Below are 23,458 nucleotides of genomic sequence, written 5' to 3' on the forward strand. Positions count from 1 at the left end.
CTGCCTCAATAGCCTTCCTTGGCTTTGAGATATCCTCTCTTGCAAGAAAGCATATGCTAAACTAGACCATGACGCAGTCTATGGCAGTGAATATTAACCAGAAATATCTGTTGCTCGTCGTGATAAACAGTAGCATTAACTACCAACAGTACAGACATCCATCAACATTCAGGGAATCGCACGCCACCACCATCAATCAGATCGCCACGATATGGCACTGTACCCACTGATAACAAGCTTTTTCGTAACGGATGTCACCGAGTGCCGAAGAATTTCGTTCAGCAAGTTGCCACTGCATACTGTACCGTTAACGCCCCTTGTATCATTTGACGAGTTGAACGGTTGAGGTACATCAGCTTCTAAAATGCCATGTTTTCTCATGGCATAGTTATCCATGTGCACGACAATTCACGATCTAAAGACTTTGTGTGCAATAAGACTGATCTTTGTAGTTGAACATATCTGGTTCTTCATATTCCTTCTTCCTTCATCATGCTTTAGGGGTATTAATTATACAAATGTCTTCCTTTCATCCATCGTCTTCCCTGCGCTTTGTTCTGTTCATAACTATCGCGCTGAAATCTTCGAGTCAAATAGCTCGCCATCAGAGATACGCCATGTCTATAGTTCCCATAATACATTTCCAAATGAAAACAAATATACCAACGCCGTCCAGGTCCCTTGACCTATTGTTCATACCCATAAATATTTGACACATAATTGAGTGTTCCTCCAGCAGGAGAGAAAGCTAGGCACTCGTTTAGAAAACCTGGTTACGGTTCTGTGACCTTCGATATGATGCAAGGTCATCAGTGTAAGCACGTCCACCAGAGATCCAGCTGGCTGGCCGTGAGATATGTTGAGTGTGATCCTCACCGTCCTGATCCTCCGAGATTGTGCCCAGAGGATCCGGCGTGAGGTCAGTTGCAGGGGGTGTTCGAGGAGCGCTAAGCGCTGTTTGATAATCAGGCAAAAGTAAATCGCCAGTGCCAGCGCGCGAGCGAGCTGGGGTCTTGACAGCTGTCTGGTAACTGGGAACCTTGCTCAGTTCAGCCAAATCAGTGGCGTCGAGGTCAATATGTTCTGCCGAGTGCCGTGATGAATCTTCAGAGCTGTTCGTCCTGGTGAGCGCGGCAGTCGCGGGCTCCGATCGCGGAGCTTGGTACTGGGGTGCTGAAGTGGGGGACATGAACCCTGGTGAGCCTGCTGAGTGCAATGATGTATACGAAGATGTTCGCTGAGAGGGATCTAGTGAGACATTGGCCAGTCGGGATGACAGTGCTGCTGGTGCAACAGGTCGACTGTGTGCGAGTGCTGCAAGGTTTTCGTTCGAGCCAGCTCGCGACTGTGCGTAGAAAGGACTGCTGACGCCTGATTGGAATCCAGGCGTCTGGAAACCGCTGACATCGACATTTTCATATAGCTGGTCGAGGACGTGCTCGCCATATCCGGGAGGGGCAATAGTGGAAAGTTCTCGCTCGTTGTTGGGTGTGGTTGGTGACTGGTCGACCAGGTTGCCCTCTTCATCGAGGGGCATGTTGGGAGAGATAAAGATGGATACTGGTAGTGTTGCTCGAAGCTGAAGGATATGTTAGTAAATCCGACGATACAACTCTTAAATAAGAACTTACCTCGGAAATGTGACCATCAGGGTTGCAGAGAGCAACGGTCAGCTTAATTTTGTGTCGGACCTTGATACCGTGATGGTTCAAATCTTGAATGCACTGGCGCAATCTCTTGGGAAGGTTAAGCTTCTTGGTCAACGCCCAGCCTTCTTGGCCAGTGTCCTCGATCATGTCTTGCCAATGCTCTTCCCTCGACGCTGCAAACTTCCACAGTGCTACCTCGCGTTCTGTTCGGTGCTCCCTTGTGCTGTGACCAGAAGAAGATCCTTGAACGTAGCATTCACGGACCTCCATTAACCTTGCTGTGATATCTCCCAATTCGAGACCCTTGAGAAGAGGTGTAAATCGCATCTCCATCGTGACTAACCCTCCGAAGACCACAGCCTTTTGAGGAATGATAATTGAGTAATCAACCTTGTTGGGCCAGATGTTCTCCACGCTCATGGCGTGCAGAAGTTCTAAGGCACCGGGTTCTAGTGTTCGGATTATTCGGAGGTGCTTGTTTGCGTGTAGATCGTATGCCAGCTTTCCGCGTCCGACAGTCGCCCTCAGTCTGTAAGTAATGGATGCCTCGGGAATTCCCTCGACACTTTCAGCCATGTTGCCTGGGAGCATGTACTCGAAAGGCCATTCGTAGTTGCCGGCGGGGAGCGTCATGCTTTTACCGTGTGTGCCAATGAAAGGCGCCCATCGGTGCTCGAGGATCGTTGTCGTCTTGTCAACCTTTTGTCCCGAAACGCCCGGAGCGGTTCCTCTAGGGTCAGCCCAGCTGTTACATGTTAGTTACTGGTTCGAAGAAGGTGTTGGCTTACAGGTATGGATTTTCAAACTTACACATGGCGTAGAGTTCCAACGAGTCTCAGTCGGACATCTTCAATCTTGAGTGATGACTGAAGACACAAGACTAATGTGCCCTTGAGGATCTGTCCAGAGGATTCATGGTCGCTTCCTCGAAAAACGATAAAATCGCTGTCCAAGCTGGATAACAAGTTCAGTCAGTATTCGGTTCTGATTTGGCTGTGGTGGTGAGTATGTACGTACCGAATGTCAAAAAGACTATAAGAGTTTCGCCCAGTCACTGAGGCGAAGGGTTTAAAGGACGGCATGGCGACGATGTTTGTCGTATAAGTGGCTGTGGTTTGCTGCAGAGCAGCAAAGTGTAAAGGGTTCAAAATGGATTGGATGAGAAACTGCCGAGAAAGGGAACTAGAAGGGACGAGAGAATAAATTGGAGGAGATGGAACGCTTTTATTTAGATTCACGACCAAGTCAAGTGCATGAGTGACGAGTTACAGCAGCCCAAGCCACGCACGAGTCGACGGGACGTTGTGGATACGATACAGCCTCTAGAAAACTTGAGTGGGGCTGCGAGATCAGGAAAAGCCAAAAACTACGAGGATCAGGTTAAGCAAGGATATAGGAAAATGGAACTTCCATTCAATGGGAGGCGAGGGTCGATAGCGCAAAGCAGAGCAGATCAAGCGGCGCGGCGTCTGGTGGAGTCAGGATTGCGACAAAAGTAGAAAAGAGGGTCTTGTTCTGATAAGACGCCCACCGTGTCAGTCTCACTAAAGATTTGACATCCAGACAAACGTAGCAGGGGAGAGAGAAAAAAGTTGTGAATAACTAGGATAAGTTTAGAGAGGCGGCAGGCGAAGGTAGCGGAAAAGACTAAGGTCAAACAGGGTCTCGATTGGAGGCGGTAATGGACTTTCCTTTAATAGTGGTGTGGACCACGACGATGCTTCCAGATGCGTATGACAAGAAACATGGAGAATAGGAACGGGACGTCAAAGAGAGCAAACCGAAGCGATTTGCATGACACCTGATGCTCGCATCTGGCTTTGATCATGACCAGCCAAACAGTTTACCCCATTGGCACAACAGTAATGTCAGTCAATCAGTTCAGTGATATCACCCCTGTATTGCCCAAGTTTAGGGCATGATCCAGTCCCGTTTAGGTAGTGATAAGTGATTGCAGGGGTCTCTCTGCCCTGTTGAAGAAGTTCAGTCAGGTCAGTCTTGTGCACAACAGTTCCCGTTGCAAAAGCCGGGCATACGGTCATGGTATTATGGCGCAATCGACGCAGGAAAGGCATTGGCTGCGACAGCAATAACAGGTCGAGATAGGACAGCCCTGCATCTAGCTGCAAGTCCCATGTATCATGTATCGCGTGTATCGTACGTGCCCGGGAGGTTGCGAATGGTACATCAAATGGAAGTCGGATGATGACGGGCCGGCAGTCGAAACGGATATTTACGGCGAAAACTGTGAAATTGCCTTGTATCCGTACACAGATTGAAACGGATCAAGGAACAGTAGTGTAATCTGTTGCTGCAGATAAGAGGGCCTTGTTGCGCGTAAATCGTCTCGGCCGTTTTGTCTTGTTAGCGAGAGTCGACGTGTTTTAGGCCGAAGCACGCAAGAGACTGTGCTACTGGCTTGGCTGATGAGTGATTGATAGTATCGATCAAGGCCATGTCATGTTGCGCGCGCAAGGGTAGGTGGGGCGGAGGCGCCGGCCGACGCATTGAGGCTGGTTCGCTGTTGCATGAGTCGGGACGATTCGTGGCATCGAAGCCAGATCGAAGCTTTTGCCCTGCAGTTTCAAACGCTGTACCGAGCGACTGTGCTTCTACCGCCGAAACGCCGAGAAAAGGTACATAAACAAGGTACCACAACACCAAGTTTGCATTTTGGAGTTATCGGGACGACAAACAGGAATGACTTTACAAATGTAGCTAATGGATGATGATGACGAAGAAACGGTTTTGAGTGTTGGTCTGAGTAAGATGACGATAAGAAAACCTTTTAACCTTTTGTGCATAACTTAATGATGAAAGAGGTATCATGCATGGAAAGCACTTACAGCCACAATCACATTCACAGCCACAACGATTGCTTCCAACGTTCCTGTATTCTGAACCATCATCATTGATCATGGCTTCCTCGATAAGCTCCCGAGAGCAAGAACGGACTTTAAATGGCGACCTACGGAAATCATGGAGAATCAGGTCCGGAAGGTATCAAACTTGGTTATGACTCGGATTTCAAAAGATCTCACATTCTTGCGGCTCCACCATTTTAGTCTAGTCTTTTGATTCTTTCCCAATCCAGTGCAACATGCCAGGCACGTTGTTGTTGCGCACGGCCATAACACGGACTTTCTCTTCGAATATTCGCTATCGTTTCGCTGCTTATCGAGAGATGGGGCTCTTGGCTCGACTAACTGTAGCCAAGAATTGTTCATCGATTTTCTCAAGCTATTAGAGTATACATTTGTGCTGCTGTTAAGCAGATCTTTTGTGTCCCTCCATTGTGTCTGATCATCATATGATTCTTGTGCACGGCGGGTGCAGAATATGGGGGTTTCAGCGTTGGGGGCCACGAGACTATTGCTGCAGCACATGCAGGATTCACCTGAGGTATATCTTTAATCGGGAAAGGCGAGTCTGGATCAGTTGGCCCTGGCCTAGAATCTCACTGAGATTGATACTCGTCTGACGGTATCGAGTGGGGGTCACTGATGTCTAGAACTCGGCCATCAGGATTATGCCAGCAAAGGCAGAAACCAGGTTTTACCTTTAGCCGGTCAGACCATGGCTACATGTTCTAGGATTGTTTCCCCGCGACAATCCTTCAAACGTTCTCAATATCCTCGGTTCGGGGCTGGCAGCAAACACAGTCTCGTCTGCTGCGCCTATACCAAGAGCCGTGCCTCTCAAACAGACGGTCTGGCCAGGCTCCATTCTACCTCCCGTACTCTGTACAACTCACGACAACCTAGTCGTACGTAAACTGGCCCCTTCTATTTGACTCTTCTCCATCAAACAAGCACCCGTCACCGGCAACTAGGATGGCACCGTGCCGTACCAAAGCACCGAGAGAGCACAAAGGAAAATCCGGCTTAAGAGAGTTTCCACCATTCATGAACCTGATTGCTTATTAGGCACCACCGCTTCATGATACAATTTTCCTCTGCTCTAACAGAACTCGGTTCTTTGTACACCTGTGGCGGTGCCATATCTGGACAGCCTCAATTTCCGACTACTACATATACCTAGGTACTTACTCTTTGAAGAAATTGGCCGGAGATACACCATTTCTACACCGACATATACGAAGAAACATTCCAAAAGGGATCCGGGTCGCCATGTATCCGTATACGTACGACGTTTCTTGAAATTACAACTGTGAGACAACCTTTACTCGCTTAACTACTTCAAACTTGACTAGAAACAAACGAATCCACTGATCTTTTTGTTGAGGGCTTTCATTCTCGAAAACCGGGCCGTTCGATCGGAAACTTAGTCGCCAGGACCCATTATTGACAGACAGTCAGCCCTGTGTGATACAGTCGCCTACTATCAAAGCACGAAATTTGGAGCATGCTCTTGGTTGGTTGGTTGAGGCTTCCAGCCAGTTGAAAGTCCTTGACGCTAAAAACACGATTGATACAATCTCAGTGCCAAATAATCGAAGACAATTCTCCGACACTCGTGGTTCACTTACAAGATCAGACTACATCATGGTATCATGATTGCGAAAGTTAGCCCCAGCGATTTGTTTACTTTCTGTCAAACGTGTAAAGCAGAAGACTTCATGATACATGCTCATATTAGTTCGCGATTATCATGCACAATGTTTATATCTGTTTTATTCGCCAACGGCGCCTCCATCTCTTTGTTCCTCATACTCTACCCTATCGGGTTATATCGACACATCCTCCTACAGGCGGTGTCCAACATCCAGCACACACCATCAGACAAGCCACCGCCTGATGGTCTATCCTGCCCCTGTCTATCACGTCTGGTTCGGTATCGGCCGTGTTAGTGGACTGAGTGGCCCCTCTCTCCTTTTCCCGATTTGCAAGGATTACAAGCAACGACTGGCTCTGATCCAGCCAGCCACATGTAATCTGATATCGGGATTTCTCGTGTCTGAAGAGGCTCTGAGGTTCCAACAACACTTTTCAGCCTCCTAGGCTTTCATAAGGCCTGATCCTTGCTTGACGCACAGGCGCGCGTCGATTCGGTAGATGACACCCGGTCGTAACGGGCGTATAAGCTTGCATTAGTCTAGTCAAGTGTGAAGTGCACGATACACAAATTGGACAGGGCAGCGATTTGTCGTTCGTCGTAGCAGAATCTACTTCATTGACTAAGCTATGCAATTGGATGAACGAAATCGTAGTATTACAGCATATGTAGATGTTTATGTATTCTGTATACATTAGGGATATCATATAGAATGACAGTTTGCGAGCTCCAAATCCTCCCTCGTTATACTATCACAGCCTTCACATCTCTTCGACCTTGGTACGTGCTCGAGTAGGTTCAGCCTCCTCGCACATCCATTCCTTGCTTATCTCAAAACATGCCGCAATTGGATGTATGTAATCGTTACGTGCGCTAGCTGTTATCCACTGATATCTCTAGGAACAGAAAAAACCAAACGCTTAAAATCAGGGTCCTGCAGCTATAGTGGACCTCAAACACGGCAGCTTGTTGCTCACCGAAGAGCCTCCGGTCGCCATGTGGGCTCAACGGAGACGTTTGGTCGATAGGACCGACTTGGTCTTTTTCCTGGGTGCCCAAAAACGGATTCCCGAGACCTATATGACTCTTCGACTATCCCAGCCGCGCCTGAGCAAATTTGTTAGCTGCCTTGGAGACACAATTTGTTGACGACAAGGGCTGGAAACTTGTCAAATAGCCAAGACTTGAAGTGGGTTTCCTATTTCTGTTCCTAATACGATTTCAACGTCAAACTCAATACGTAACCTGAAAGCGACCAATGATTGAAACGATAACGGACACCCCCTTGCCTCCAAAAACAATTGCTCTTATACGAGCGTGTTGCTGTCAAATATGAAAATGTCGCCGTGAACTCCAATTCGTCGTCGCCTCCATCTCAATCAAATTTCACGAGAGTGTTATCGCTCGTTATGGACCCGCTCGTTATGACGCTGCTGCCGGGGCATCTGCTCCCTTGGTCTGTGCCGCAAGCTCCGATCCAGGTCGCAACCACGTTCTCATATGTCCTATTTTCAGAATTTCACATGTCAGCGCATGTCAGGAACAAGCGATCGTTCATCACCGATAGTGTTGCCGGTCCGGCAGATCGATAAGAATAGTTTGTTGATAGTTACTCACCGGACTTGCAGCTCGTGATAATAGCATCTTCTGTGAAGTCCAACCAACACACTGGGTGCGTGTCGATTGATTTGTTCTGTTTTTATCTCACAGTTAGCTTGCAAGATCTCCAAACCAAATCCCATCACATATCGTCTGGTCCTATCAGTACTTACGAGAACGGGGGGAAGCATTGGAATTCTAGCTCGTGGCTCAACAGGGTGTGCGATGGCCATCTCTTCATCTTCGGTATCAAGGTTAGAATTAGATCGTAGGCGCGAGTTAGATGTGGTGGCCGTCTCAGCCCTCTGCAACGCCGTATAGCGTGACGAAATCGATCCGCGGTGTCTCACAGATTGCTACATATTGTCAGCTTACATATTCTCTTGAGGCATCATACTTGTCGGAAAGTGGCAGTGTAATAACACGCTTCCCTTCAGGCTTAATGAGGATAGTGGCACATACCGCTTTGGGTCGGTGAAGCATGCCAACACTAAAGTCCCACAGACACAGGCGTCCATCTTCTCCTACACTACCAAATCGGTAGTTTCGTTCGTCACATCTCCAAGGGTCAAAGGCAACGGCTGACACCCAAGACTGGTGTCCCTGACATCTGGCCACTAGCGCTGATTCTGATAGTGACCAGATAGATATCAAGTCATCTTGGCCACCAGTCAGCACGTATTGGCCATCTGGAGACCAGCAAACACATGTGAGCCCGCCATAATAGGAGTAGAAAACGTCGAGGAGCCTGTAAACCAGTCAGATAAGCTTTCCAAGCCGTGTGTATAAGATATTGGGATTCATACTCCTCCTTCAGATAATCAATGATCCTTAGCGTACCATCCTCTGAGACCACCGCCAAGTGTCGGTTATCTGGTGAGAATGAGAAAGCATTGATTCGATGGTTGGATAATTTCCAAGCGGCAACTGGGTTGGCCTTTTGGTTTTTAGAGTGGACGGACTTGTTGATACGGATGGTATTGTGATGAGTTCCAATGTTGTTGGCGTCCAGCGACTCGCCACTGGCCCCGTTTGCCATTCCGTTTACTGCCTCCTCTTCTGGGTTAAACTGAGCATCTTCTTTCTCCTTGTCGTAAACCACGAGCGACCCATCCATGTGAGCAGCCAAGAATAGGTTTTCAGAGCCAGGGATCCATCGGATTGCTGCCACTGGCGTTCCATTGATAGCCCCCTATCATTGGTGTCAGCAGTTTATACGGCATATCTCGGAATCTTGAGTGCTTTCTCACGTTTTTGTTTAGTCGAGTATAGCGTTGTGAGATTGGCTCCCACCAGATAACTTCGCCAGTAGAGAAGCCCATGATGACATCCAGGTGCGAAACGCTCTTGGTGTGGACATTTACGTCATGGCATAAACAATGCGCTTTTGTGAAAAGGATTTTGGTAAGATAGTCTTGCTGCTCAGGATATCAGTGTGTGTGAGACTAACTGGATTCGTGGTTGGACGCACTTTTGAAGAGGATGACATATCAAGCCATTGGAAGGCACGGTTAATATTAGCAAATGCAAAAATACCATCGTTTGGTCGCTCTGTAAGCTTCTTGGAGAGGCTCTCGTTGACGATGACGCGTGAAATAAAAGAGGAATTGCTCTTGGTCATGTTGTTCTTGGGCTTCCTCTTCTTATTCACATCCTTGGTTGGTGCCTGAGTAAGTAGAGCGTTGCCTTCGCCAAAAGCAGGTGCCGATCCTATGGTTATGGATGCTGAGGCAGCGGCAGCATCACTAGTCGAGCCAGTTCGACCATCCTCGCTGGCCACACCTCCCTCGGCAGAGTAGCGACCCTCATTAGGGTGCTCCTGAATACTCGACGGAGCACCACTCAAAGCAAGGGTAGTGGACGAGAGGCCTTTGTATAAGAAGTTCGGGGCCGGTCGACTTTCGAGAGCGATGAGGGAAACTGAGGTACCAGCGCTGGCAGGCTGGGGAAGGGTCGATAGAGGGTTCGGGTTCGGGACGGTAGCTTCGGAAGGATGGGGAGGAGGTGTCGCAAGATGTAAGTCTTCTTTCAGTGTGTATGTTCCTGTCGTTCTCTGTCAATGTCTGTCCAGATGACCCGGCGCCAGGCAGAAATGTTACCTTCTCCGACTAAAAACTGCCACTCGGGGCCGGTTGGGTTTGACAACGTATTGTTTGTCTCTATCATAGGTACAGGGTGTATTCCACCGGCGCCATATGGCCCCATGGTGGGATACCGCGGCGGGGGAGGTAGAACACTGGAATCTCATGGCGTCAGTTTGTGTCAGGCGCAAAGTGGTCGCAAGAGCATGTGCGCAGTCGGGATATTATACGTACAACATGACGGGAGTATAAGCACTGTTCTTATGTCAAATTTGATCTATTGTCGATTCAGTTCGGGCTGAGCCGGCTCTGGTCGAATGAAGATATCGCGATATTTAGTTGTTCGGTGAAGAGGTCGGATACCCAGAGGCAGAGGTGGCTGAACGGTTGAGAGGCACAGCAGATCCGAGTCGAAATTGGAAGGTGCTGTACGTCACAAAGGTGGGAAGAGAGACCCCCGGGGTAGATACTTCTAGTGAGATATCGGACTGGTGGTGAATTGACTTGTAGTATGAGGCTGGGAGGGAACAGCCGAGGAGTATTTGAGCAGCGGATGTTGGACCTGGATCGGACTATGCGCGCAGGAAGGCGCAGACGATAGTGTGGGGTAAGAACTGGGGAAAGCGCTATCAACGGGCAGGGTTCCAGAAGTCAACGTGGAGGTGACATAAATGTTGACGCGATACGACCTGGACTCTTTTCTATCTGCCGTCGATCTTTCGGAATGGCTTTCGTTGACTGCTTCAATGGCCCGGGTTTTCGGGCTAAGAAATGGCGTATCGCTCGGTGCAGAGAACCGATACCCCCAAACATCTTGAGCTTTATATATTTTACTGCCGAGGAGGGAATTTCATGGTGTGTTTGCATTGATTGGTCACTGGTCTACATACGACGGATACTCCGAGTATCTGGGCAGTGGTTGGAAGCTATCATGGTTTATAAACCTTCAATTGCATCCAACAAACATGTTCCTGGCCTCTCAATGGAGTGACGTGTAATTCAAGCGGATTCAATGTGGTGTTAAGGCTTCAACAGGGACGGGAACCCTATCAAGATTACTGAACGAAGCAATGTAGTGTGAATGACTACTAACCTGAACTTGGTCTTAGGCTAAATATAAAATCAAGTCATATAATGATTCGAATAAGCGCCCAACTTCAATTACAGGTCCATCCAGAGATATTACAAGAAAGATGAGTGTGGAGTGTTTTATTCCCTGTATATTCAGGCTCGTGCGGTGAGTTGTGAAGCGACAGTGGTTGGTTCCACACATGACAACACACCAAACTTTCAGAAGGCGGGCAGGGACGCATCTTTAATTGATCGTCCCCAAAACCGCCCAATCCTTGCTCGTCGCAACACTTCTTTTCTGCTTTCAACCACAACCATCCTAGCTCTGTACCTGTCCTGAGTTAGCTGCATCTACTTGTGTTCTTGACGCCTGCACTATTTACCTTGTCTTGTCTTGTCTTGCATTGCATTGCATTACACTGCTGTGCTGTATTGTTTCCATTTTCAACTGAAACATGGTCTGATAGATCTGCACCTGATAATCAATCCTCTTCCACCATCTTGCTTCTATCAAGTTCTTCTTCTCTTTAATATATTTACACAATTGTCATTGTTCCTCAACACTTTTCCCTTTACCACTACCCCAACGCCGCTGCCACTGTCCACTACGATTCATTCCCCACGATCGACGACCGAACCCACGATATCAGCAGACCACAGTCCCCTCTTGGGTATGGAACCTTAATGACGACATACTCGGACCAAAAACTCCAATAATATCTCCATCATGTCCACTGGTACGAACGCCCTATAATCATCATCATATACCTCCGACCCTTGCCAAATCATTACTCGACAACCATAATAATAAGAAACCCAAACCAATGACTAACCTCCCTTGTGCAGTTAGGATCTGTGTCTGCGGCGACGAGAGCACTGGTAAATCCAGCCTCATCGCCTCTCTCGTCAAAGATCAGTTTGTCAACAACAAGATTCAGCCCGTCCTTCCTCAAATCACCATCCCACCGAGCATCGGTACGCCTGAAAATGTCTCGACTACCATCGTCGATACCTCAGCCCGCCCACAAGACCGGACGACGTTGCGAAAAGAGATTCGAAAGTGCAATGTCATCCTTCTTGTTTACGCAGACCACTACAGCTATGAAAGGGTAGCACTGTTTTGGATGCCGTATTTCCGATCCTTAGGTGTCAACGTTCCCGTCGTGTTATGCGCCAACAAATCCGATCTGGTCGGCCAGGGTACCACACCGCAGGTAGTTGAAGAGGAACTGTTACCTGTCATGGCCGAGTTTCGCGAGGTAGACTCCTGCATCCGTACCAGCGCCCGCGACCATCGAAACGTGAACGAAGTATTCTTCCTTTGCCAAAAGGCCGTCACCCACCCAATCGCTCCTCTATTCGATTACAAGGAAGGTCATCTCAAGCCCTTGTGTATCAATGCTTTAAAGCGCATCTTCTACCTCTGCGACAAAGACCAGGACGGCCATCTCAATGAGCAGGAAATGCGAGACTTTCAAGCCCGTTGTTTCGATAAACCCCTAACTACTGACGATCTGGACAACATCAAGCTCAGCATCTCAAAATCGTTGCCTGCCTCTGATATGGAGAAAGGAATTAACCTGCCAGGATTTCTGCAACTGAACAAGCTTTATGCTGAGAAGGGACGCCATGAGACTATTTGGATCATTCTTCGAAAGTTTCACTATACCGACAGTCTGAGCCTTGAAGATAAGTTTATCCGGCCAAAGTTTGAGGTCCCAGAATACTCGTCTGCTGAACTGAGTCCTGCTGGTTATAGGTTCTTTGTAGACCTGTTCCTGACCTTTGACAAGGATAACGATGGCGGCCTGAATGATGAGGAACTGGAGGCTCTATTTGCCCCAGCTCCGGGACCGCCTAGTTCTTGGACTGATTCGTCGTTCCCATCCTCAACTGTGAGAAACGAGGCTGGCCACGTTACTCTGCAGGGTTGGCTTGCTCAGTGGAGCATGACGACTTTCATTGAACCCAAGACTACAATCGAATACCTTGCCTACCTTGGGTTTGAGCCTTCAAATCCAAAGGACTCCATTACCGCTGCACTCAAGATCACAAAGCCTCGCAAGAGGAGAAGTCGTCTTGGCCGAGTCGAGCGAAATGTAGTGCTCTGCTACGTTGTTGGTGCATCAGGTGCAGGAAAATCTGCTCTCCTGGACTCGTTCCTCAACCGACCCTTTTATGGTCTGTACCATCCGACCATCAAACCCCGCCGCGCAGTAAACAGTGTTGAGTTGCCTGGAGGAAAGCAAGTCTATCTTATCTTGGAGGAGCTTGGTGAACTCGAACCTGCAATCCTCGAGAACCGTGCCAAAATAGACGCCTGCGATCTCATTTGCTACGCATACGACTCATCGGACCCTGACTCGTTCTCTCATATTGTTGACTTGCGAAAGAAGTACCCGTACCTTGATGAGCTTCCCTCTATCTACACCGCACTCAAGGCCGACAAGGATAAAACCAACCAACGTTGCGAACTTCAGCCAGATCAGTACACCTCTTCTCTTAACATGAGCCTCCCACTGCATGTCAGTGTCACTTGGGGCAGTATCAGCGAGCTTTTTGTAGCCTACGCAGATGCTGCTACAAACCCTAGCACTGCGTTTCCTAAGAGCAGTGAAGAAGGGCCCGATAGAACGAGCCTGTATATCGCACTTGGGGCCACAGCGTGTGCGGGTGTTGCTGCATTGACAATCTGGCGGCGCGCAACCAACGCTTTTTAATTGCAACAGCAAGCTTGGATACAGTCGGATGCATGGGTCATGGTTTTGTTGAAGTCACTTATAAATTGCATGAGAAGGAGTTCTATTTCCCATTTACAAAGAAAATGATACCCAGTTCCAATGATAAGCTTGGTCACAAATAAATGTAATAACATCATCTTTTCTTCTTTTGATAGGCTCTTAGTACAATGCGACCCCTCTTATATATATAACATGACAAGCTCCCTAACGCCAAATCCATAATGCCGTTTCCTATACCGGTACAAGAGATTAGACCTTGTAGAAGCAAAAGCCGACGTAGAAGCTAGCAGCTTCCATTTCTTCATCAGATACGAGCAAGGGGCCACCGCCACGCTCACGTACGCCCATACGCTCGCTCAGAGGGCCTAACTCTCGGTCATCCTTCTCAGCCTCCCAGATCTCAGGAAACGTGCGGTGGAACTGAAGTTCGAGATTGAATTCTTCGGCAAGAGCGCGGAAAGCCTCCCACGGTACGACATACTCAGGAACCTCTTCCACAGCCTCGTCCAGGAAGAAGTTGTATTTCCAACCGTATGCAGGTCGGAACACACCATCATCTGGTGTCTTGTCAGGGAAGCGCACTCGATAGATAGAGTTGCCCCATTCAGCCGTTGGCTCCTCCTCGCCCTCTTCCAGTTCGCCATCCTCAGGCTCTGTCTGTTGCGGGGTTGTTGAGCCGTCGCCGTTCTTCTCTGCTTCTTCCTTGGCTACACGCTTAGCAGCAGCCTCTTCATTGAATTTGCGGACTCGCTCGCCCAGAACATCAGAGTTTGGGATGCAGCCAATGAATCGACCTCCTTTCTTAAGTGCTCCGGCAACGTTGCGGAGCATGTTGCGCGCGTTCTTTTCGGATTCGAAAGCGTAGTGCATGGAAAACATCATACTGACAACGTCGAAGCCTCGGCGGTTCATGGGTGAAGGGTCAAAGCCGACTTGCTGGATGATGTCAAGATTCTCAATGGTGTCGCCAAAACAATCCTTGACGTGGAAACGAGCATCAAACAGGCGGGGCGCCGGTCGTCGGTGACCTCCTCGTCCTCCTCGTCCTCCACGACTGCCCAAAGTTCTGTAGCGATCGCGAGCTTGTTCGATACTCACGTCAGCCGGGTCCAGACCAACGTAGAGTTGAATCGGTTGAGGAGCCTGCTGCCATTTATTAAGGTCACCGCCCTTTCCACATCCCATATCGAGTACAAGTAGATCTTTACCACTAGAGCGTCCAGCCTCGCGCGAACCAGGGGTATGATCTTCGTCAGGTGAATATCGTTGAATGATGCAACTCTTGATCCAATTGTTGAAAACGCGCAATCCCTTGATCTTGCTATCCCTCGTTCTCCAGTCGCGACCGCGCTCCGGTACATTGTTGTAGTGTTGTCGCACGAGATCGCTGTTGTTTCGAATTCTCTCTTGTTCAGCTTCGGCAGCGTCGTCCGCCGCAGCCTCTCGTTCTCTGTCGAGCTGGCGCTGTCGGATAGCTTCTCGCTCGGCTTCTGAGATACGCGCGCGCGCACCAGGACGCTTCAACTTCCGGGGCTGTTCGGAAGGAGAGAGGGCGCGTCGCTTTGCTGGTTGAAGCGACTTGGCATTGTATGGCTGGGGGAGATCGTCTTGCGGTTCGTCATTGGCACGGCGTTTACGGCCGCTGCGCTCATAATCTTCGGCGCGATCCGAGTCTCTGACCATTTTGGAGGTTCTTTCCGACGAGATTTCTACCACCGTCGAGCTCTCGGTATTGCAATTTCGAATGTAAAGTTGAAGTTTGAGGATTGGAGGGTGAGATGTGAAGTCCTCAAGAACTTATCTAATCTCAACTTTATCCTGTAGGCGCTTGGGCCATGCATCTACCCTGCAGTGATTCGGCTTGGCGATTTGTTCACAACGATGGGTGATTTTCAATGCTTTGCGGTCTTGTCAAATATTTGATAGTAACTTCACTGGTTTTCTCATACTCAACATATCACTCTTTCACTTAAGTGATATCAACTGTGTGTTCTCAATTGGCAAGGTGTGCTAATATACGGCACATTAAATCACCAACGGGAACCCTGAACGTCAAAGGGAGGTTGCATCAAAAGATTGAGTTACAAATTGACAGTATAACATTGTGTAACTTGACTAGGTAATTCTAGAAAGGCAATGGAACTGTCAAACAAATTGGTATGAATATTTCATGATATTCAGCTAGTGGTTTGTTAATACATCTTCTGAACTCGGTACGTACCAGTCAAGGTACTAACATCAATCAGTGCGTGTCCCGCTGGAGCCTTGCAACAACCGCCCGGGCCACTCACTCCACAGTCGCCTTGCCATCCAATTGCCTGCCATTGCCCATGCCATACAACACCAAGCTCTACTGACCTATCTCTGAGCTTCTCTCGTCATCCATCTCCAAACACAACAACATCACCAACAATCAACAGTAAATACCGTCACACCCAGCGAGCCACAAAGCTTCACCCGATATCGCTTTCTGCGCATTAAACTAGACACATACTCGACGACCACCCACCACCGTCATCATGGGTTCCGACCCCCAGTACGCCAAATGGCCATTGCTGCCTCTTTCGCAGCATGTCTTTACCCTCACAAACGGCTACGCTACTAAGAATGCGCAACAAGCTGCTGTCAAGGCCCTCCAAGATGCCATCGCCCAGGACAAGATGGCTCCCCTTTACCGATATCTTGCTCACCCTCTCGATGGCGTCCTCAACACGGTTGGCGAGGGCGGCGCTTCTGCTCCCGGCCGACCACTTAGCAGGAAGTCGAGCCTTGTTGGAATGATCGCCACCAAGCCTGCTGCTGCCAACATCAGTCTCCCCTGGGATGAGGGTCTTTACAACCAGCTGACAGAGGACAATGACCGTGAGCTACAAGAGATCCAGAAAGAGGAGGATGACGCTGTAGAGCAAGCTGGAGATACTGAGGTCATGGCCGCCCAAGGCAAGCGAGCAGAATTCTGGGCTCGAGTGGGAGATAAGGCATGTCTATTCCTCCCAGATCTTTATGGCCTGGTAGCAATTCGAGCTCTCTGTGCTAATACCCCTACAGGATAAGGCTATCGCCGCCTATGAGAGCCTCTTCGAAAAGACGGGTATCCTCGGTACCAAGATCGACCTAGTCCTTGCTATAATACGCATGGGCTTGTTTTATGGCGACAAGCCTCTCGTAAAGAAGCATGTTGAGCGCGCCAGGGGACTTGTCGATACAGGCGGTGACTGGGACCGCCGCAACCGCCTCAAGGCCTACGAAGGCCTGCACCTGCTCACCGTTCGATCCTACAACCTCGCTGCGCCGTTGCTCCTCGACTCTCTTTCTACTTTCACCAGTTACGAGCTCTGCACCTACTCCAACCTCGTTGTGTATTCCGTTCTCGCTGGTTCGGTCTCCCTCAAGCGAGTCGATTTCAAGTCAAAGGTTGTTGACGCACCAGAGATCAAGGCAATTCTTGGTGATGGCGAAGACAAGCTGCTAGCTCTTAGCGGCGCTATCAGTGCCGGCCCAGGTGCTGATGACACTGCCGGCACGAAGGCACCTAAGACGGCCACCGCTGCCGTGAACCTGACCACACTGGGCTCAAGCACTGATCAGCCCGAAGCCGAGATGGCCATTGACTTTAGCCCCTTGGCCTTGCTCGTCAGCAGCTTGTACAAGGGCGACTACAAGGCCTTCTTCACTTCTCTGGCCAACGTTGAGGAGACGTTCCTGAACCAGGATCGCTACCTTCACGAGCACAAGAACTGGTTCATCCGGGAGATGCGACTTCGCGCTTACCAGCAGCTCTTGCAAAGCTATCGTGTTGTCGGCCTTGAGAGCATGGCCAACGACTTTGGTGTTACTGTTGACTTCCTCGACCGGTATGCTACTATCCACTATCACATGCACAAACACAAGCTAATTCTACCGATCTAGTGACCTCGCCCGCTTCATTGCTGCTGGTCGTATCCCTTGCACCATCGACCGCGTGACAGGCAAGGGTGTTATCGAGACCAACCGCCCCGATGACAAGAACAAGCAATACCAAGACGTCGTGCGACAGGGCGATCAGCTCATTACAAAGCTACAAAAGTACGGCCAGGCTGTGCGGCTGAGGGGTAGCGAGAGAGCATAAATGTGCGAGACGGATGAGGAAGCTGGTATTTGGTAATGTCATGCCAAGAAAGACAACGCAGTGGGGGAGGAAATGGGTTAGAAGAAGACGAATCCCATGCCTTTACCTATTTGCTTGACTGTATGATATAAATTAGACAGGCCATTGCGGTAATAGATTTGGCTGGGTCCCGGTGAGGCACCAAAAGTGGTCTGATGTTTACCCCCATCCACACCGAGGTGACAACTGTGGAGTTAGTCGCATGTGCGTTGGATGATGTTATAGAAACGAGAATCGGATTACCCCAGCTATTGCTCCTTTGTACCTGCGCATGCAGACAAGGGTAACAGACATCGAAAGATCAGCAACATGACAGCATGGTGTGTCTATACCCCAGAATTGAGTTCTGATACACTTTCCAAATTGGTCCCGGTTTTACATATCATAAAAATGCTAGATTGGTGAACTTCTGTCTATCCAATACTGACTAGTACGCTAAACAATGCAATGCAATTTCTCGTCGAACGACGCCTTATTTTCTTCTCTCTCATCCGCACACCGTGGGTCATGTCACAGCGCAGTGCCGAATCTTCGGCTCCGCACCGTTGAAACTCCTCTGGGGACCCCGCCACAGGATCGGGCCCGCGATAGATGCAGTGGGGCATTTTCCCGATATCACAACTCCTTCTGATCGATGTTGTTGCTTCATCGGTACTTGTCGAGGAACTCCTTGTGGAACTTGACGATGCTGCCAACCCACTCGGTACCGGGAGCGAGGAATGTTGTTCGGAAGTGGAGGGTGTTCTCCTTCTGACCGAAACCGGAACCGGGAACGACGCAGATACCGGTAGCCTCGAGGAGGCGCATACAGTAGAACTCATCAGGGGTTCGGCCCTCTGCCTTGGCAGCCTCGGTGGCCTTCTCAGGAAGGTTAATGGTAGGGAAGAGGTACATGGAACCTTGGGGCTCGGCGCACTCGACTCCCTCCATCTGGGAGAAAGCCTTGTGCAGGGCGGTGGCGCGCTCTTGAAGACCTGAGAAGATACCGTCGTACTCCTTCTTGTAAAGCTCGTATGAAGGCTGACCCTGCTTGGGAGGGTTGACCATTAACTCGACGATGCACTGGCCGATAACGGGGGCACAGAGCATGATGGAGATGAACTTGTAGATGTGGGCCTCGACATCGGCGTCGAAGTTGACAAGCTCGAAGTAACCACCACGGTGGCCACACTCGCCAACCATACCCTTGGAGACACTGTGAAGAGAGGCGAGCTCGAGACCGTCAAACTTGCCAGGGTTCTCCTTCTGGAGCTTGCAGAGGACCTGCTTGAAGCTGTGGAACTTGCCGACAAAGACGTTTGTCTGGTAAACCTCATCAGCCATAACGACTAGGTTCTCCTGGTTGGCAAACTCGAGGACGGCGCGGATGTCCTCCTCAGGGAGGGAAGCACCAGTGGGGTTACCAGGGTTGATGATGACGATACAGCGAACATCAACGCCGTCGGCCTTGGCCTTCTCGTAAGAAGCGCGGATAGTATCGACATCAGTACCCCAGTTCCTTGACTCGTCGAGCAGGTAGGGAACAGCGGTGGCGTCAAGGAGAGACAGGGTGGCGGTGTAAAGAGGGTACTGAGGAATAGGGATAAGGATACCGGTCTTAGGAGAGGCGCAGATAACGTTAAGGAGAGTGTTGACACCGGAAGAGGCACCAGCGGACAGGTAAATGTGATCGGGGTCAGCAGGGAAGCCATCGCGACCTGGGAGTGGTTAGCAAGACATCATATACATCTAAAGACGGTACAACTAACGCTCAATAAACTCTGCGATGCTATCGCGGATAGCAGGAACACCAGTGCTGGCGCTGTAGGCACCAACGGATCCAATCTTGCTCAGGAGGAACTTGGCGCGCTCAATGACATCGGTCTTGTAGCCAAAGTGCTTGGTAAGGGCCTCCTCGTTCTCGAGCAGGATGGGGTTCTCGAGAAGACTGGCGACCTGTCGGAAGAAGGTGATGGGCTTCTGGTCGAGCTGCTGAGGGTTGCCAATATTGGCAGAAATAACCTCTTTAAAAGGAAGGTCGCCGGTATCGCCCTTCGCGATCTTGGCCCGGTACTCCTCGGACTTGACAGCAAGTTCGCCACGGACGGCATACTTAGCGGCGACAACGCGCTGGTTGATATTCTCGGTAGTCAATCTCATTTTGGCAAAATATGTCGAAAAAGATGAGGTCTGTAGGTGTAGGTTGTATTTGTAGTTGTTGTAGTGGGGGTGACGAGCAGTAGAACTTTTTGGCGGGGTACAAGTCGAGGCGAGTAAGGGTCGTGGGGTAGATGCGGTAGTAATAGATTTACTCCAAGCACGGGGACCAACTATATATGTTTAAAAAAAGCCAAATGTTAGCAAGAACTGGTCGTACTGTACTACTGTACAGTTTGTAACAGTATCCAAATTAAGTAAAAACGTCAATGCTTTGAGGCCTGAGCTGAAGCCCGTGTCAAGGGGAAAGAGGGATGAGACAAGGATGGTGAACCCGGTGTGTGTAAGAGAATGAGAAAGAGAGAGGCATACACTGGAGAAGGCTAATACGCCAAGACAACACTTGTGTATAAGTACAGGTGTAAGTGTCAGAAGGGTATCGTGAACTGAAGAAGAAGAAATAAAAAAGACGAGGGCAGAGCCGGATACAAATATTAGAGCAAGAGAGATAGAGTAAGAGAAAAAACTAATGGGACACGCCCATATAGGCAAGACAGATAGAAAGCACCCATCCATTGACTAAACTCATGCGGGCACATGGTACAATGCCCATGTACCAAGGCAAAAAGAAGAGGAAATCAAAGGCTAGAGAAGGCCGAAACCCTTCGTTACCCACTCAGACAAGCACATCGACATCGCAAACACGTCCACGTCTGGGGGGCGGATGGAGACCCGGGGTGGATGCATGGGTCATGGTCATGGTCATAGCCTCAGTAGTGTATCCCCAGTGCTCTTGTACTGACAAAAGCCTCAAGATGTAGGTACGTAGTGTAGGTAGGTAGGTCAGAAAGTGACGGGGGTTCCCCAAAATCAGCGCATGATGCCCTGTAAATTGCCTGACTTTCAACGGGCAGGAATCCGGGGGGCGCAGGAAAATGTCCATGACGGAAAGACTGGACAAATTGTATTTGCCTCAGCTTAGTTCAGCCCAGTCAACTGACGGATGACGCTTTGGGGGGGAACGTGGAGAGGGATAGAGAGTGCGTGGGTAGTCTATGCAGCCAGGGTATGTTGGTTTGGTGCCTCCAACATGGAAAATGGGGGGCAGATTTGGGGATTCCAAGGGCCGGAGCCGGGACCCCGGAAGACACAGACACAAACTCGGAGTCTCAGGCTCAGACTCAGCAGCAGATATTGATTCCGCATGATAGCGGAAAGCTGATAGCTCATATGACTGCAGCCACATCAAATTCATGATACATTGAATGGTATCGTCTTCGGTCACTTTGTCCGAAAGAAACCCTTCGGAGCATCCCGAGAACATGACCGATACTGGAAGCTTCCGAGACCATCCCGGAGTTTAGCTCGGGGCTACAACACCGATTTTCGGGTCTTGCTCGAGTATAAAATGTAAAAAGGCAGCTGAGAATGACTTTCGAAAAAGAAAAAAGGAACAAGGGGTACAGCGCTTGCAGTTACATAAGAAATAGGAAGGGTTTATAAGAGATCCAATAGAACGTCTCGCCTTGCGCCAGATTTGTTAATTGGTATCAGATAAACTTTCTCTCTTTGCCTCTATTGAAGAGCATCTTGCTCTGCGGGGGGCATGCTTTAACGGGACCGGACCGGCCCTGCAGATGTACAGATTGGAAATAAAGAATTTGGTTGGTTGAGGGAATAAAAAATGTACACAGAAAAGTCTTCCATCATCCACAATGGAAGCTCTCTTGTGACAAAACGTACCTGAGATAGCGGGGCTCTGTCCACTGATAGCAGACTCATTTGTCTCGGCACTGAGAGTCACTCGCGACGAGTTTAGAAGCGGCTGGCATCGCAGCGTTTGTCCGAGACGGACTGATGCCACGGGAGTTCGACGTGACAACATAGTCGATCTTCTTGCCTTGTCTTATACTGTTTCACGGCTGGAGCTGTGGAGGCGCGGGGATCTGAGAGGCTGAACACAGAGATGAGTTAGTCGCTGAAACCGGCAGTTGAAAGAGTATAAGTGAGCACTGCCAGAAAGTGACTCTGAAGAATGAATATCCACAAAATTTGAAGAAAGTGAAATCTGAAAGCCTACCTCGAGAAACAAAAGTTATTTTGTTGTATGGCCAGATAAACCAAGCGACAACTCAGAGTGGAAAGTTGACAGTTGATATCGGATCGTCAAAGCCTCGTCTCGCTTATTCCCACGGCGGCCAAGTCAGGCAGTTGATGACTGAGTAGAACTCGAAGATTTGCGCAAATGACACCCGACACAACAAGCGATGCCGTACAGCGATGAAGAGCCTAAGAAACACAGTTGTGCTGAGCGCGGAGTCAAGGTAAATTATTGTCCAGCCTAATGAGGGGGGAAATGTTGTTTGTTGGGGGTGTAGGAGCTGAGATTAGGTATGTCAGCCGCGGCGGGTAAATCAACATGTAACTACTGATGGTGTCGTACAATCTACAAATAACTCCTGGAAAATAAAGGGTGATTACAATGTTTTAGCTCTTTATACCGCTTTATAAGAGAAGAGAAATCGCCCGACCGATATCGTGCCTGGTAACACGCTGTACAAGGGTTCAACAATAAAGTGCACCGGTCTCGGATCTATACACGTTTAGGTATCCTTGCTGAAACTGTGTTGGATCTCTGCATCATGTACCGATAACTACTACTAACATGCAGATAAGGTAACAAATATGCAGCTTCCAATTGGTCGATCAAAGCGTCAATCAATCCCTCCCGGTGAGAATTCCAGCGAACTTACTCACCGAGATCTGGACATGGGTCACCCTATAGTAGCGGTGTCATGTTTTCCCGGGTTCCGACCAACGTCGTTGGATCCGTAAATTTCCTATGTACGTTCACAGCGTCTGAGGTATAGGAAGATCAAGCCATCAGATCATCGTCAATCATCATGGCAAAGAAGGGTATGCATGATTTCCAGATGCTTCAGTGGCGCATTTATTCACCAGAAAAACCTCTTACTGACTTAATTCCTCTATAGCCAAGGCTCGTTTGGTGCATGCGCGCCTCGTTTCCATGGCCATGACTGGGTTCTTCTACACTTTCAAGCGTCCTAGAACCGCACCCATGATGAGCATGTTGAAATATGATCCCATCGGTACGACCATACGAATCCATAACACTCTGAACAACTAGCTAATGTACTTAATTGTAGTGCGCAAGAAGGTCTTGTTCCTCGAGACTAAAAAGAGGAAATGAACGCCGCCCACCCAGTTTCGTTCGACGATACCTTATCGATACAAGAATTTCGACTCCTCCATCTCTTGCTTGAGCTAAGAATAGCTCTCTCGACGGCCGCATCACTTACGCGCCATGTAACACTACACAAAAGAGAATTGCTGGAGTTTGGGCCCCGGGATCCTCGCTCTACAGATGCGACTCAACATGTACAACATAGATTACAACTATATCCTCACGACATGGCTGCACTGACATGCCACTGAATTTAACGATCAGATCCCAATACTTCTGTGCATTTTGTATTTGAGTTATGTCTATCGGTTAAT

The 23,458-nt window shown here is 49.2% G+C and overlaps 7 protein-coding genes across 7 annotated transcripts; 3 read left to right on the plus strand and 4 right to left on the minus strand.

Annotated features, from left to right (window-relative positions):
- Positions 1 to 760: 760 nt before the first annotated feature.
- On the minus strand, positions 761 to 2,731 carry FSST1_009489 (or S-antigen, N-terminal domain-containing protein; the record flags this gene model as incomplete). Its single annotated transcript, XM_083226467.1, has 4 exons — positions 761 to 1,579; positions 1,632 to 2,394; positions 2,460 to 2,603; positions 2,667 to 2,731. The coding sequence occupies 4 exons, from the start codon at positions 2,729 to 2,731 to the stop codon at positions 761 to 763; spliced, it is 1,791 nt and encodes a 596-aa protein (XP_083085450.1).
- A 4,855-nt stretch (positions 2,732 to 7,586) lies between these two features.
- FSST1_009490 (WD40-repeat-containing domain protein) lies at positions 7,587 to 10,083 on the minus strand (the record flags this gene model as incomplete). Its single annotated transcript, XM_083226469.1, has 9 exons — positions 7,587 to 7,669; positions 7,782 to 7,857; positions 7,937 to 8,119; positions 8,226 to 8,511; positions 8,570 to 8,955; positions 9,014 to 9,181; positions 9,235 to 9,806; positions 9,863 to 9,999; positions 10,079 to 10,083. The coding sequence occupies 9 exons, from the start codon at positions 10,081 to 10,083 to the stop codon at positions 7,587 to 7,589; spliced, it is 1,896 nt and encodes a 631-aa protein (XP_083085451.1).
- A 1,559-nt stretch (positions 10,084 to 11,642) lies between these two features.
- On the plus strand, positions 11,643 to 13,635 carry FSST1_009491 (ERMES complex Ca(2+)-binding regulatory GTPase GEM1; the record flags this gene model as incomplete). The annotated part of the gene is made up of 2 exons (XM_083226470.1): positions 11,643 to 11,652; positions 11,762 to 13,635. The coding sequence occupies 2 exons, from the start codon at positions 11,643 to 11,645 to the stop codon at positions 13,633 to 13,635; spliced, it is 1,884 nt and encodes a 627-aa protein (XP_083085452.1).
- Positions 13,636 to 13,905: 270 nt separating this feature from the next.
- On the minus strand, positions 13,906 to 15,339 carry FSST1_009492 (mRNA (guanine-N7)-methyltransferase; the record flags this gene model as incomplete). Its single annotated transcript, XM_083226471.1, has 1 exon — positions 13,906 to 15,339. The coding sequence occupies one exon, from the start codon at positions 15,337 to 15,339 to the stop codon at positions 13,906 to 13,908; it is 1,434 nt and encodes a 477-aa protein (XP_083085453.1).
- An 836-nt stretch (positions 15,340 to 16,175) lies between these two features.
- On the plus strand, positions 16,176 to 17,764 carry FSST1_009493 (proteasome regulatory particle lid subunit RPN7; the record flags this gene model as incomplete). Its single annotated transcript, XM_083226472.1, has 3 exons — positions 16,176 to 16,634; positions 16,705 to 17,510; positions 17,566 to 17,764. The coding sequence occupies 3 exons, from the start codon at positions 16,176 to 16,178 to the stop codon at positions 17,762 to 17,764; spliced, it is 1,464 nt and encodes a 487-aa protein (XP_083085454.1).
- A 684-nt stretch (positions 17,765 to 18,448) lies between these two features.
- FSST1_009494 (pyridoxal phosphate-dependent transferase) lies at positions 18,449 to 19,942 on the minus strand (the record flags this gene model as incomplete). The annotated part of the gene is made up of 2 exons (XM_083226473.1): positions 18,449 to 19,500; positions 19,552 to 19,942. 2 exons carry the CDS (start codon positions 19,940 to 19,942, stop codon positions 18,449 to 18,451), a joined length of 1,443 nt encoding a protein of 480 aa, XP_083085455.1.
- Positions 19,943 to 22,734: 2,792 nt separating this feature from the next.
- FSST1_009495 (mitochondrial 54S ribosomal protein bL33m) lies at positions 22,735 to 23,150 on the plus strand (the record flags this gene model as incomplete). Its single annotated transcript, XM_083226474.1, has 3 exons — positions 22,735 to 22,783; positions 22,933 to 23,049; positions 23,107 to 23,150. 3 exons carry the CDS (start codon positions 22,735 to 22,737, stop codon positions 23,148 to 23,150), a joined length of 210 nt encoding a protein of 69 aa, XP_083085456.1.
- Between the last annotated feature and the right edge of the window lie 308 nt (positions 23,151 to 23,458).

The sequence above is a fragment of the Fusarium sambucinum genome, chromosome II (genome assembly GCF_050947815.1).
Source record: "Fusarium sambucinum isolate potato_lamoka chromosome II, whole genome shotgun sequence".
Classification (NCBI taxonomy): domain Eukaryota; kingdom Fungi; phylum Ascomycota; class Sordariomycetes; order Hypocreales; family Nectriaceae; genus Fusarium; species Fusarium sambucinum.